A 12,634-nucleotide genomic window follows, 5' to 3' on the forward strand; every position below is an offset into this window, starting at 1 on the left:
ACGTAGTATATAGCACAGCCCACGTAGTATATAGCACAGCCCATGTAGTATATAGCACAGCCCATGTAGTATATAGCACAGCCCACGTAGTATATAGCACAGCCCACGTAGTATATAGCACAGCCATGTAGTATATAGCACAGCCCACGTAGTATATAGCACAGCCCATGTAGTATATAGCACAGCCCATGTAGTATATAGCACAGCCCATGTAGTATATAGCACAGCCCACGTAGTATATAGCACAGCCATGTAGTATATAGCACAGCCCATGTAGTATATAGCACAGCCCACGTAGTATATAGCACAGCCCACGTAGTATATAGCACAGCCCACGTAGTATATAGCACAGCCCACGTAGTATATAGCACAGCCCACGTAGTATATTGCTCAGCCCACGTAGTATATAGCACAGCCCATGTAGTATATAGCACAGCCCATGTAGTATATAGCACAGCCCACGTAGTATATTGCTCAGCCCATGTAGTATATAACACAGCCCACGTAGTATATAGCAATGTGGGCATCATATCCCTGTTAAAAAAAAAGAATTAAAATAAAAAATAGTTATATACTCACCTTCCGGAGCCCCCGGATCCAAGCGAAGTGGTTACCAACGCTCCTCGCGCGCTCTGGTCTGAAGAGTGCATTGCGGTCTCGCGAGATGATGATGTAGCGGTCTCGCAAGACCGCTACGTCATCATCTCGCGAGATCGCAGCATGGACCGGTTACCGGAGCGTTGCGAGCGGGAAAGGCCTGTTGTGGATCCGAGGAGCCGACGGACGGTGAGTATATAACGATTTTTTATTTTTTTTATTATTTTGAACATTAGATATTTTTACTATTTATGCCGCATAGGCAGCATCAATAGTAAAACGTTAGTCACACGGTTAATAGCAGCGTTAACCTAGTGCGTTACACCGTGGCATAGCGTGGTCGGTTAATGCTGCCATTAACCCTGTGTGAGGGGAGTATGGAGGGGGCACTGACTGGAGGGGAGGAAGGAGCGGCCATGTTGCCGCTGGACTGCGCCCGTCGCTCATTGGTCGTGGCTGTTTTGCCGCGACCAATCAGCGACTTGGATTTCCATGACAGACAGAGGCCACGACCAATGAATATCCATGACAGACAGAAGGACAGACAGACAGAAAGACGGAAGTGACCCTTAGACAATTATATAGTAGATTACTTTTCTTTATTTTTTTTAAAGTCGTTCCTAAGGGCCCCAAAGCTGATCACTTATATTCTGCAGTACTACAGTATTCCACTTTATAGGGTAATTTTATGGTCTCCTATGAAGCCCAACCAGAGGTGGAGGTGGAATAAGATGTCAGCCATGGGGGTGTACAGCGGGCCCCTATCTGCCAGGGTAACCCATCGTTTCTCCACAATCACAATGGCAAATAGTACATTTACATGCCTCTATTGGTGAATGAGAGCGACATTTACATGGTTAAACGGCAGTGATCAGAGATAAAAAAAAATGGTGGCTGCTGTTAGAGGCAAGTGCTGGCTGTATGACACTGCCGGCAACTGCCCAGTATGGAGGGAGCTCAGCTCAGCCCTCTCCATACATCCCGCATGCAACCTCCCACAAAGAAAATGGGAGACGTTTATTAGCATCCTGGATAGGACCTGTGCACAGTATATACCGTATGGGAATAAACATACTAGAAATAGGAGGAAACCAATATGGCTAAATAGAGCTGTAAGGGGCGCAATAAGTGACAAAAAGAAAGCATTTAGAGAATTAAAGGAAGTAGGTAGTGAGGAGGCATTAAATAAATACAGAAAATTAAATAAATTCTGTAAAAAGCAAATCAAGGCAGCAAAGATTGAGACAGAGAGACTCATTGCCAGAGAGAGTAAAAATAATCCTAAAATATTCTTTAACTACATAAATAGTAAGAAACTAAAAAATGATAGTGTTGGCCCCCTTAAAAATAGTCTGGGTGAGATGGTGGATGAGGATGAGGAAAAAGCCAATATGCTAAATGACTTTTTTTCATCAGTATTTACACAAGAGGATCCCATGGCAGACAAAATGTCTAGTGATAAAAATTCCCCATTAAATGTCACCTGCTTAACCCAGCAGGAAGTGCGGCGGCGTCTAAAAATCACTAAAATTGACAAATCTCCGGGCCCGGATGGGATACACCCTCGAGTACTGCAGGAATTAAGTACAGTCATTGATAGACCATTATTTTTAATCTTTAAAGACTCCATAATAACAGGGTCTGTACCGCAGGACTGGCGTATAGCAAATGTGGTGCCAATATTCAAAAAGGGGACAAAAACTGAACTCGGAAATTATAGGCCAGTAAGCTTAACCTATACTGTGGGTAAAATCCTGGAGGGCATTCTAAGGGACGCTATACTGGAGTATCTGAAGAGGAATAACCTCATGACCCAGTATCAGCACGGGTTTACTAGGGACCGTTCATGTCAGACTAATCTGATCAGTTTCTATGAAGAGGTAAGTTCCAGATTGGACCAAGGGAACCCAGTGGATGTAGTGTATATGGACTTTTCAAAAGCTTTTGATACGGTGCCACACAAAAGGTTGATACATAAAATGAGAATAATGGGGATAGGGGAAAATATGTGCAAGTGGGTTGAGAGCTGGCTCAGGGATAGGAAACAAAGGGTGGTTATTAATGGAGCACACTCGGACTGGGTAGCGGTTAGCAGTGGGGTACCACAGGGGTCAGTATTGGGCCCTCTTCTTTTTAACATATTTATTAATGACCTTGTAGGGGGCATTCAGAGTAGAATTTCAATATTTGCAGATGACACTAAACTCTGCAGGGTAATCAATACAGAGGAGGACAATTTTATATTACAGGATGATTTATGTAAACTAGAAGCTTGGGCTGATAAATGGCAAATGAGCTTTAATGGGGATAAATGTAAGGTCATGCACTTGGGTAGAAGTAATAAGATGTATAATTATGTGCTTAATTCTAAAACTCTGGGCAAAACCGTCAATGAAAAAGACCTGGTTGTATGGGTGGATGACAAACTTAAATTCAGTGGCCAGTGTCAGGCAGCTGCTACAAAGGCAAATAAAATAATGGGATGCATTAAAAGAGGCATAGATGCTCATGAGGAGAATATAATTTTACCTCTATACAAGTCACTAGTTCGACCACACTTAGAATACTGTGCACAGTTCTGGTCTCCGGTGTATAAGAAAGACATAGCTGAACTAGAGCGGGTGCAGAGAAGAGCGACCAAGGTTATTAGAGGACTGGGGGGTCTGCAATACCAAGATAGGTTATTACACTTGGGGCTATTTAGTTTGGAAAAACGAAGACTAAGGGGTGATCTTATTTTAATGTATAAATATATGAGGGGACAGTACAAAGACCTTTCTGATGATCTTTTTAATCATAGACCTGAAACAGGGACAAGGGGGCATCCTCTGCGGTTGGAGGAAAAAACGTTTAAGCATAATAACAGACGCGGATTCTTTACTGTAAGAGCAGTGAGACTATGGAACTCTCTGCCGTATGATGTTGTAATGAGTGATTCATTACTTAAATTTAAGAGGGGACTGGATACCTTTCTGGAAAAGTATAATGTTACAGGGTATATACACTAGATTCCTTGATAGGGCGTTGATCCAAGGAACTAGTCTGATTGCCGTATGTGGAGTCGGGAAGGAATTTTTTTCCCCAATGTGGAGCTTACTCTTTGCACATGGGTTTTTTTTGCCTTCCTCTGGATCAACATGTTAGGTTAGGCTATGGGTTGAACTAGATGGACATATAGTCTTCCTTCAACCTTAATAACTATGTAACTATGTAACCTGTGTCGAAAATGTACATCACAGATTTTTAAGAGACTAAAGGGGTTTCCTCATCTGGGACATTTATAGAACATGTCCTGTATATGCTATAAACGTCTAATCGAGCGCTCTGACACTCGTCTGCTAGATCCCTCTGTCGCTCATCTGATAGATCCCTCTGCCGCTCGTCTGCTAGATCCCTCTGCTGTTTGTCTGATAGATCCCTCTGCTGCTCGTCTGATAGATCCCTCTGCTGCTCGTCTGATAGATCCCTCTGCCGCTCGTCTGCTAGATCCCTCTGCCGTTCGTCTGATAGATCCCTCTGCCGCTCATCTGATAGATCCCTCTGCTGCTCGTCTGATAGATCCCTCTGCTGCTCGTCTGATAGATCCCTCTGCTGCTCGTCTGATAGATCCCTCTGCTGCTCGTCTGATAGATCCCTCTGCCGCTCGTCTGCTAGACCGTTCTGCCGCTCGTCTGATAGATCCCTCTGCCGCTCGTCTGCTAGACCGTTCTGCCGCTCGGCTGATAGATCCCTCTGCGGCTTGTCTGATAGATCCTTCTTCTGCTCATCTGATAGATCCTGCTGTGGTTGGTCTGATAGAATCTTCTACTGCTCGTCTGCTAGATCCCTCTGCCGCTCGTCTGATAGATCCCTCTGCCGCTCGTCTGATAGATCCCTCTGCCGCTCGTCTGATAGATCCCTCTGCTGCTCGTCTGATATATCCCTCAGGCGGCTCGTCTAATAGATCCTTCTGCGGCTCGTCTGCTAGATCCTTCTGCTATTTGTCTGATCCCTCTGCCGCTCGTCTGATAGATCCCTCTGCTGTTCGTCTGATATATCCCTCAGGCGGCTCGTCTAATAGATCCTTCTGCGGCTCATCTGCTAGATCCTTCTGCTATTCGTCTGATAGATCCCTCTGCCGCTCGTCTGATGGATCCCTCTGCCGCTCATCTGATAGATCCCTCTGCCGCTCGTTTAATAGATCCTTCTGCGGCTCATCTGATAGATCCTTCTGCGGCTCATCTGGTAGATTGCTCTGCTGTTCGGCTGATGATCTTCTGAAGAAGTCATCGAAGAGAGCCTGCTATTTCTCCATGTACAGGATCACTGACAATAGGCAGGTTTGAGGGCAGAGAACCCCCCCCCCCCCCCTTTCCCGAGATTTGCTCCTTATAAGACGACTACTAAAAGTTACCTTGTAATCTTAATCTTCATGTACTGATTTCCTTCACAGTTTCTTGTGGCTTCTGCCAACACTCAGACGCTAATCTGAACACGCTGAGCTTGAAAACTTGGCCGAATGCTCAGTTTTTTTTTATTGAATGAAATACTATTTTTCTGTTAACAGAAAACCCTGCACTTGGATCATCCTGTACACGTGGAGGTGGCGCTCATGGTCCTGGAGGCCTATCAGAAATTCATCTCTGACAAACCCTACACCGGGATCATCTCTGAGAGCATCAAGCAGGTGATTGATGGGGGAATCCGAGGTCACCAGGTGGTCAGCCACAACACCTCGGACCTCACACCGTCAGCTCCTGGGCTACCTACTGGTTAAGGGGATGACGTGGCTCCAAACAAACAGTGAGACCACTGTCAGACGAGCGCATTTCCCACTCCTTATACCGACCACAATGAGGTTTTATTTTTTTTAAGGACACCTCTTCATATAGTTTAGCCATTGTTTCTGGCTCACAGATGGAGTCCAGAGGTCCCCAGGGGTTGTGGACAGGGGTTGTTTTTATAAGAAAAAAAATAAAACGCCAGCTACATTAAATGGCCAACATCTTCTTGTACCGATGTGATAACAGTTAGGTGTGATCTTTAGGTGTCTTACTTGGCCAACATAGTCCGGACTGGGCAGACCCCAGAAGCCTCCTTTAACCAGTGGTCCTGGGATTTGGTCTTGAGACTTAAGTTGCACAGAAACGATCGTCTGGAGCAGATCTGCGACGCCGTCCCTGATTTGACGGAGGCCAATGTCTTACACCCGGTATTGAAGGCCGTGAAAAACGGGGTGCCGATAGGCTGCTACATCGCCCTGGCCACTGCTTCAGTGGGACACAGGTACTTCACTGCCATATGTGTGTATATATTATATATATATATGTTCTTCGCTAACTTCTGTGCCTCGCGTTTCTGCAGTGCCGATAAGTTTTGTGTAGAGGGAGTGACCATGCTTGGCGACCTGATACAAGCAAAGCATCTGCGCGCCGCGGTTCACATTTTGGATAAAGTTTTACCCATGTTTTATCCATGTCCGAGCTATCTCCTGAAGAATGAGCCGTAAGTTTACTTTATCTTCTATGACAGTCTTCTTCATTCAACCCCTTAAGAACTTAGGATTTTTTCATTATTACACTTTTTGTTTCCTATTTTTGTTCCAAGAGCTATAACTTTTTTTTTTTTTAATCAGATGACGTATAAGGTTTTTTTTTACTGCGGGACCAGTTGTAGTTTTGAATGTTGCCATTCACTTTATCCTATAATGTTTTGGAAAATGGGAGAAAAGAAATTCCAAGCAGAGTGTAATTGCAAATTAAAATGCAATTCCTCTATTATTATTTTTTTTATTTATTTTTTTTAAGCCATTCATTGTATGGTAAAAATGGCCCCACAACATAATTCTCCAGGTCAGTATGATTGCATCAATACCAAATTTGTTTGTATTTTTTTTTAAATATTTTAGTTAATTTGTACAAAAACAAAATTGCCGCCAATTGCTGAGACCTGTAGCTATTTTTATGTCAATGGAATTGTGTAAGGGCTTTTTTTGTTCTTATTGATACCATTTTGCAGATCATGTCGATCATTTTTTTTTATTAGATTTTTTTCTTTTTGCTGGTTAACTTATGAATTAGATAACTTTTATATTTTGGAAGATCATACTTTCTTGTACACGATGATACCAAATATGTCTATTTTTCAAATTGTTTTAAATTTGTACCTTTCAAGTGAGAAAATGTAAGATTTTGGGTACCTACCGTGAAATCTTTCTTGTTTGCAGCCTTCATTGGGGGTCACAGGAAACCATGGGTGTATGCTGCTGCCACTAATAAGCTGCCGCTATGCAAAATAAGTTTGCTTCTCCCCAGCAGTATATACCCACCAACTGGCACCAAGTTAATCCGTTAGTGAGAAAGGGGTAGGAGAAGTGAGTCACCTGCCAGGGCCGTGGGGTACTCGGTACCAGGTCCGGTACTTAAAGGGGATGTCACGATGGCTGCGACCCCATCCGTGGCCCTGGGTGCCCAAGTAAAAGGGGAAAGGTCTTTAAAGGGAGTTTAAGAATAAAGTTTGTGACGCCACCTTTGGTATTCGGTCAGTGGGGACCGACGCTGCTTAAAGGGGTGCTCTGATGTGATGTTATGGCAGCTAGATGGTATAGCTTCCCATAGGTGAACTAGGTCCCCAGGGCTCCTGGTGTAGGTGAAGATGGTGGATGGTGCAATAAGAAACGGAGGACACAGGTGTGCAGTCTCTTTACCTGGTTTACTGTGGGCTTCAGGCAACCGCAGTCCCGGTCACCAGATCACAAGTACAGGCAGGGTCCGGCCAGCTAGGAAGCAAGTTGGAAGTCCCCTGTACCAGGTGGAGTTAGAAGCCTTCCTCTTAGCGCGGTGATGTTGCAGTCCCCTACTGCCTATGGCTTCTGGTAAGATCCTCATAGTTCTCTCTGTCCTCCATGAAGGTTAGGACACAAACCCGTATGACAGGTGGCTCGAGACTTTTTATAGGGTCTCTATCATGACCCGGGCTCTAAATGCCACTGTCTCTCCTGGGTATAAAGGCGGACAGGTGATGTACAATCCAGCTGTCCTGCCGGTTTCTGCTGGGCCTCCTGAAATCAGACACAGCCTCGGTCTTCCGGCCACCGGAATCTGCGCTCAGCCAAGAAGACAGTCCAAATGCTGCTGTGCTCCCCTGGTATCACTCTACTGCGCTTCGTCCTCCTGCATGCTCAATCAACACTGTTCTTTCCTTCCTTAACGTCTGTTTCCAGGAGCTGCAGCATCTCTGGCTTCATGGCCCCTCAAACTGCTATCTGCCTCAGACTGCTCCTATCTGCTAGTATCCAACAAATGTGTTAGACCGCACCCAATACTGACACCGTCTCCATGGACATCAGGGCGCTCGTCCACACCAGGGGGTCCGTCCCAGCAAAAGAGTCCACAATCGAAATATAAAAAGGACAGCGTCACACCAGGAAGTGACAGACAGTAACTTTCTTTATTCTGCCTCCTGCGGCGACGTTTCGGTCCGTGGACCTTTTTCAAGCACAGTACAATCCCAATTCAACCACCATTTTATACCATTAGACACACCCACATGGTTAACCCACAACCAATGGGAGTGCCCTGACATCATAGAAAAAAAACAAAAAAAACAACAATATTACAAACATTATACAAAACAATAAAAACAGTATACAATGCGAAACAAACCATAACCAACCTCCCCATACACAGGAAAATCCCCCTTGATCGCTCCCCATATCATTAAACACTCCATAGAGTAAATCTAAACACTCCCGGCTACATAGATGTAAACATATCACCCCATCCAATAGAAGACATGCATCGGTGGTTGCCATGGCTCCATAGGTGTGCCCAGGGTAAGCTCTGCTCAATCAGAAAACAGCGCCGACCACATGTGACCGCACCGTTGCATGTCAGGTACGGTGCGGTCACATGTGGTCGGCGCTTCTTTGCTTCCAAGTGTGACATCACTCTCGCCGGAAAAAAAGCAATGCCACTGTGACGACCAGAACCCTGGGGCGTCACAGAAGCAACAGGTATACAACAATCATAACATAACTAGAACCAACAATAAACAACCAACAAGTACTGTGTTCCCCAATAAAAGCTCAGAGAAAGAGATTTTACATTAGGTAAACACGATCTGCATTTCTCTAATGTTTATTGGGGGGCACAGGAAACAATGGGACATCCAAAAGCAGTCCCTAGGGTGGGTAAAAGAGTGGTATTCTGAAGTCAGAGCTCAGGCCACTGCGGCCTGCATCACCTATCTACCAAGATTCGCATCCAACGAGGTGAAGCTATGAGCCTTATAGAAGTTGGCTCATCAAAGCCTTGCAAATCTTTGAGGTCGAAGCGTGGTGGCGGATAGCCCAGGAGGCCCCCACTGCGTGAGTGGAGTTCTTGGTGACCCCAAGTTTATGCGTTCTGACCCTTAGTCGGTAGGCTTCCAGAATGGCAAAATGAACCCAGCAGGCAATGGTAGACTTGGAAGCAGCCAAGCCTTTCTGAGGACCTTCGTGAATTACGAATAGCAAATCCGCACGTCTGATGGGTGATGTCGTGGAAAGGTAGAGACTGAGGGCTCTTACCAGATCCAGTTTGTTTAGGGATCACTCTTGAGGATGAGAAGGGGACGGATAAAAGGAAGGAAGAACAATATCCTCATTGAGGTGAAATGCAGAAACAACCTTAGGGAGAAAGGAAGGTATCGGGCGTAACTCTACCTTGACCTGCTGGAACAGTAGATAAGGGGAACGACAAGAGAGAGCTGCGACTTTGGAAACTCGTCTGATAAAGTGATGGCGAACAGGAAGGCAACTTTCCAGGAAAGGAGTGAAAGAGAAATTTCTCATACAGGTTCGAATGGTGACTTTTTAAGAACATCTAGCACTAGATTGAGGTCCCAAGGTTCTACCAGAGGGGAAGGGGGGACGGAGTGCGTGACTCCCTGCAGGAAGGTCTTGATCTGCAAGGGAGACGCTAGATTCTTTTGAAAACAGGATGGTAAAGGCAGACACCTGCCCCTTGAGAGAAATGAGGGGCAGGCCAGATTGCAGGCCCGATTGTAGGAAGGACAAAACAGAAGGCAGACCATCGGAGAGGTTCAATTAGTTTTGCACCAGCAGATAAAGGCTTTCCACATACGGTGGTAAAGGCGAGAGGAAGATTGCTTCCTAGCTTTGATCATGGTCTTAACAACTTATTGGAGAAACTGGTGGATTTCATAACCGCAGTCTCAACAGCCATGCTGTTAAATTGAGCAGCTGAAAATTCTGGTGGAAGATAGGACCCCGCAAGAGAAGATCTGGGAGGTCCGGGAGTTTCCATGGAGTGTCCATAAGGAGGTTAATTACTTCTGGGTACCAGTGTCTTCTAGGCCAGTCTGGAGCTATGTGAATGAAAGGCACTCTCTCCATCTTGATCTTCTTGACCACCCTGGGGATCAGTGGCAAGGGAGTGAACAAGTACTTAAGGGAGAACTGAGACCAGTGGATTACAGAGGCGTCAGTGCCAATTGCTAGCGGGTCACGTGATCTGGAGACGAACAGAGGAACCTTATCATTCAGACTGGATGCCATCAGGTCGATGTTCTTCTCTCCTGGGATGTGTACTGCCAAGATCATCAGTACGTTCTGCTCGGCCCATAACATAATACATGGCACTTCTGACAATACTGATCGACTTCGGGTTCCTTCTTGGTGGTGTATATATGCCACCGCCGTGGCATTGTTGGTTTGGAACCGAATCAGATGGTTGAGGAGAAGATCCTGCCAGTGAAGTAGAGCAAGGAAGATTGCCCTGAGTTCCAGAATGTTGATGGGAAGAGACGATTTCTGGGCAGTCTAACGGCCCTGGACTGTTTAGTTCTGAAAAACTGCTCCCCAACTAAGAAGAATGGCATCTGTTGTAACTATCTTCCAACGAGGTGGCAGAAAAATCTCCTGCAATGGACTAGGGGAGATTGAGTCCACCATTCCATGGACTTCTTTATTCAGGGAGGGAGCGTGATTAGTCGATCTCTGGAGTGAGTCGACCTGTCCCATCTTGATAGTTGAAAAAGTTGAAGGGGACAGGTATGGAACAGGGCGAATGATCCATCCATTGATGCGACCGTCCTGCTTAGGACGCTCATACGTAGGGAATTGGAGTGAATGAGGAGATGTGTCTTTTAGGGAGCGAATCCTGCATGATTAGAACAGAGTGTTGAAAAACTCTTGATCATGTGGTGTCTAACAGCATTCCCAGAAAAACGATACATTGGACCATAATAAGAGATGATTTTGGGATGTTGATAATCCAGTCTAGATGGTAGAGGATGTCTAGAGTGATCTATAGACTCTCTTGACATGCTGAGGAAGACGTAGCCTTGATGAGAATGTTGTCTAAATATGGGGTGACAAGGATACCTCTGCTCTGAAGAATGGCCATTATTGAAGTCTCTGGGCGCTGTGGCTAGACTGAACGGCAGCGCTGTGAATTGAAAATGGGATTGCTGCAAACCTAAAAAATATCTGGTGAGGAGGAAAAATGGTAATGTGTAGGACGGCATCTTGAATGTCCACGGAGCATAGGAATTCCTCAGGTTCCATGGAGGCTATCACCGAGCAAAGGGACTCCATTCTGAAATGGCATAGTCGAACATGTTTGCTCAATAGTTTGAAATCTAAAATGGACGAACAGAGCTAGCCTTCTTTGGAACCACGAACAGGTTTGAATCGAAAAGTGGTCTGGTGAAGGAACAGGGATGATGACCCCTGCCTCGGAGAGCAGGCTGTTACCCTTGAAAACCCAGGAATGAGGTAAAGGTACTTTCGTGGGCAGGTCTCACAAAAGCGAAAACGAGGGAACATAGAATATTTTATCTTGTAACTTTGGGAGACTACGTCTCGGACTCAGGCGTCGTTGATCACTGAGAGACACTCGATCCGGAAATAAAGGAGATGTCCGACCACCCTGAGAGGCTTCTTATGTGAAAGTGTCCTGTCATGCTGAGGAAAAGCTTACTCAGACCCTGGATTCCTGATTCCAGCTGTACTGAGTTGGTGTTGTGTGGAGGGGCTCGTGATGCTGTGCTGCGGTGACCGGAGCTGCGACATATGATGCTGTGCAGAGGAGAGCGTTGCTGCGACACTAGAGCCAGTAGCTCGGGATAACGCCAGGTAGACGAGAAGGAGCCAGTAAAACGCACAAAGGTTTCCTCTGGAGGAGAGAGGATGAGGTGGAGCTGGGAAAAAAGCACACAGAGATCCCTTGAGAGTGGGAAGTAGGATCGTCCTGATTGGTCTGGAGTGGTGAGTATGGCTTCTCAATGAGCTGGCGCTCAATATTGGCCAGGCTGACGGGGCATGCCCTGGCCTCTGGAGAAGTCCTGGAATGGAGCCGGGGAAGGGAGAGGGTAGCAAAGTAGGCGCAATATTTAAAGTTATTTGCCCTCTATGAAAGGAGTTTGCTTATTAAATGGGAAGGGACCTGTAGTAGTTCTTTCATGTCTAGGGATCTTATATATAATTGCCTAGAATACTACTTCCTGCAATTTGTGCCAACTTCCGTGGCTTTGTCCGGAGCTAATGTCCGGAGCTAATGTGCGGAGCTAATGTCCGGAGCTAATGTCCGGTGCTAATGTCCGGAGCTAATGTCCGGAGATAAGTGACGTCAACAGTGTCCAGTGTCTGATTGGTTGCCGCCTGCTGCGAGCGACCAATCAGAAACGTGCCGTACTGTGACACACTCCGCCCGCCATTTTGGTGTGATTTTTGAATTTTTACCTCACAGCAAGTTTCTACTGCGTGGAGGCGGGCCCAGTGACGTTGCTCTTCAAGCTCCTGCCGAATTTCAAGTATATATGGACTCTAGACTCCCGATTCTTTAGAATCGGGCTGCCATCTAGTTAGATATAAATCTATTAAAAGGATCCCCATTACTGCCTGGACACAGATATATGTCCTGAAGATCCATAATCCTTCATTGCAGACTTGATACAGGAGATGGACAGCAAAGATCTGGGAGCAAACCCTGGAGCAGCTGGACGCAGATCTTGACACTGTCATCTGAAGGCCTGTGGCCGACAACGGGTCCAT

The 12,634-nt window shown here is 45.9% G+C and overlaps 1 protein-coding gene across 1 annotated transcript in view; it reads left to right on the forward strand.

The window, feature by feature from the left end:
• The window catches only part of EPG5 (ectopic P-granules 5 autophagy tethering factor), a 143,464-nt gene that overhangs the window by 52,291 nt on the left and 78,539 nt on the right, over positions 1-12,634 (forward strand). The window contains exons 15-17 of the mRNA XM_069747033.1: positions 5,144-5,263; positions 5,624-5,862; positions 5,941-6,081. Of these exons, the coding sequence (XP_069603134.1) occupies positions 5,144-5,263; positions 5,624-5,862; positions 5,941-6,081 (500 nt within the window). The remainder of the gene's footprint in view (positions 1-5,143; positions 5,264-5,623; positions 5,863-5,940; positions 6,082-12,634) is intronic.

The sequence above is a fragment of the Ranitomeya imitator genome, chromosome 1, assembly GCF_032444005.1.
Source record: "Ranitomeya imitator isolate aRanImi1 chromosome 1, aRanImi1.pri, whole genome shotgun sequence".
NCBI lineage: Eukaryota > Metazoa > Chordata > Amphibia > Anura > Dendrobatidae > Ranitomeya > Ranitomeya imitator.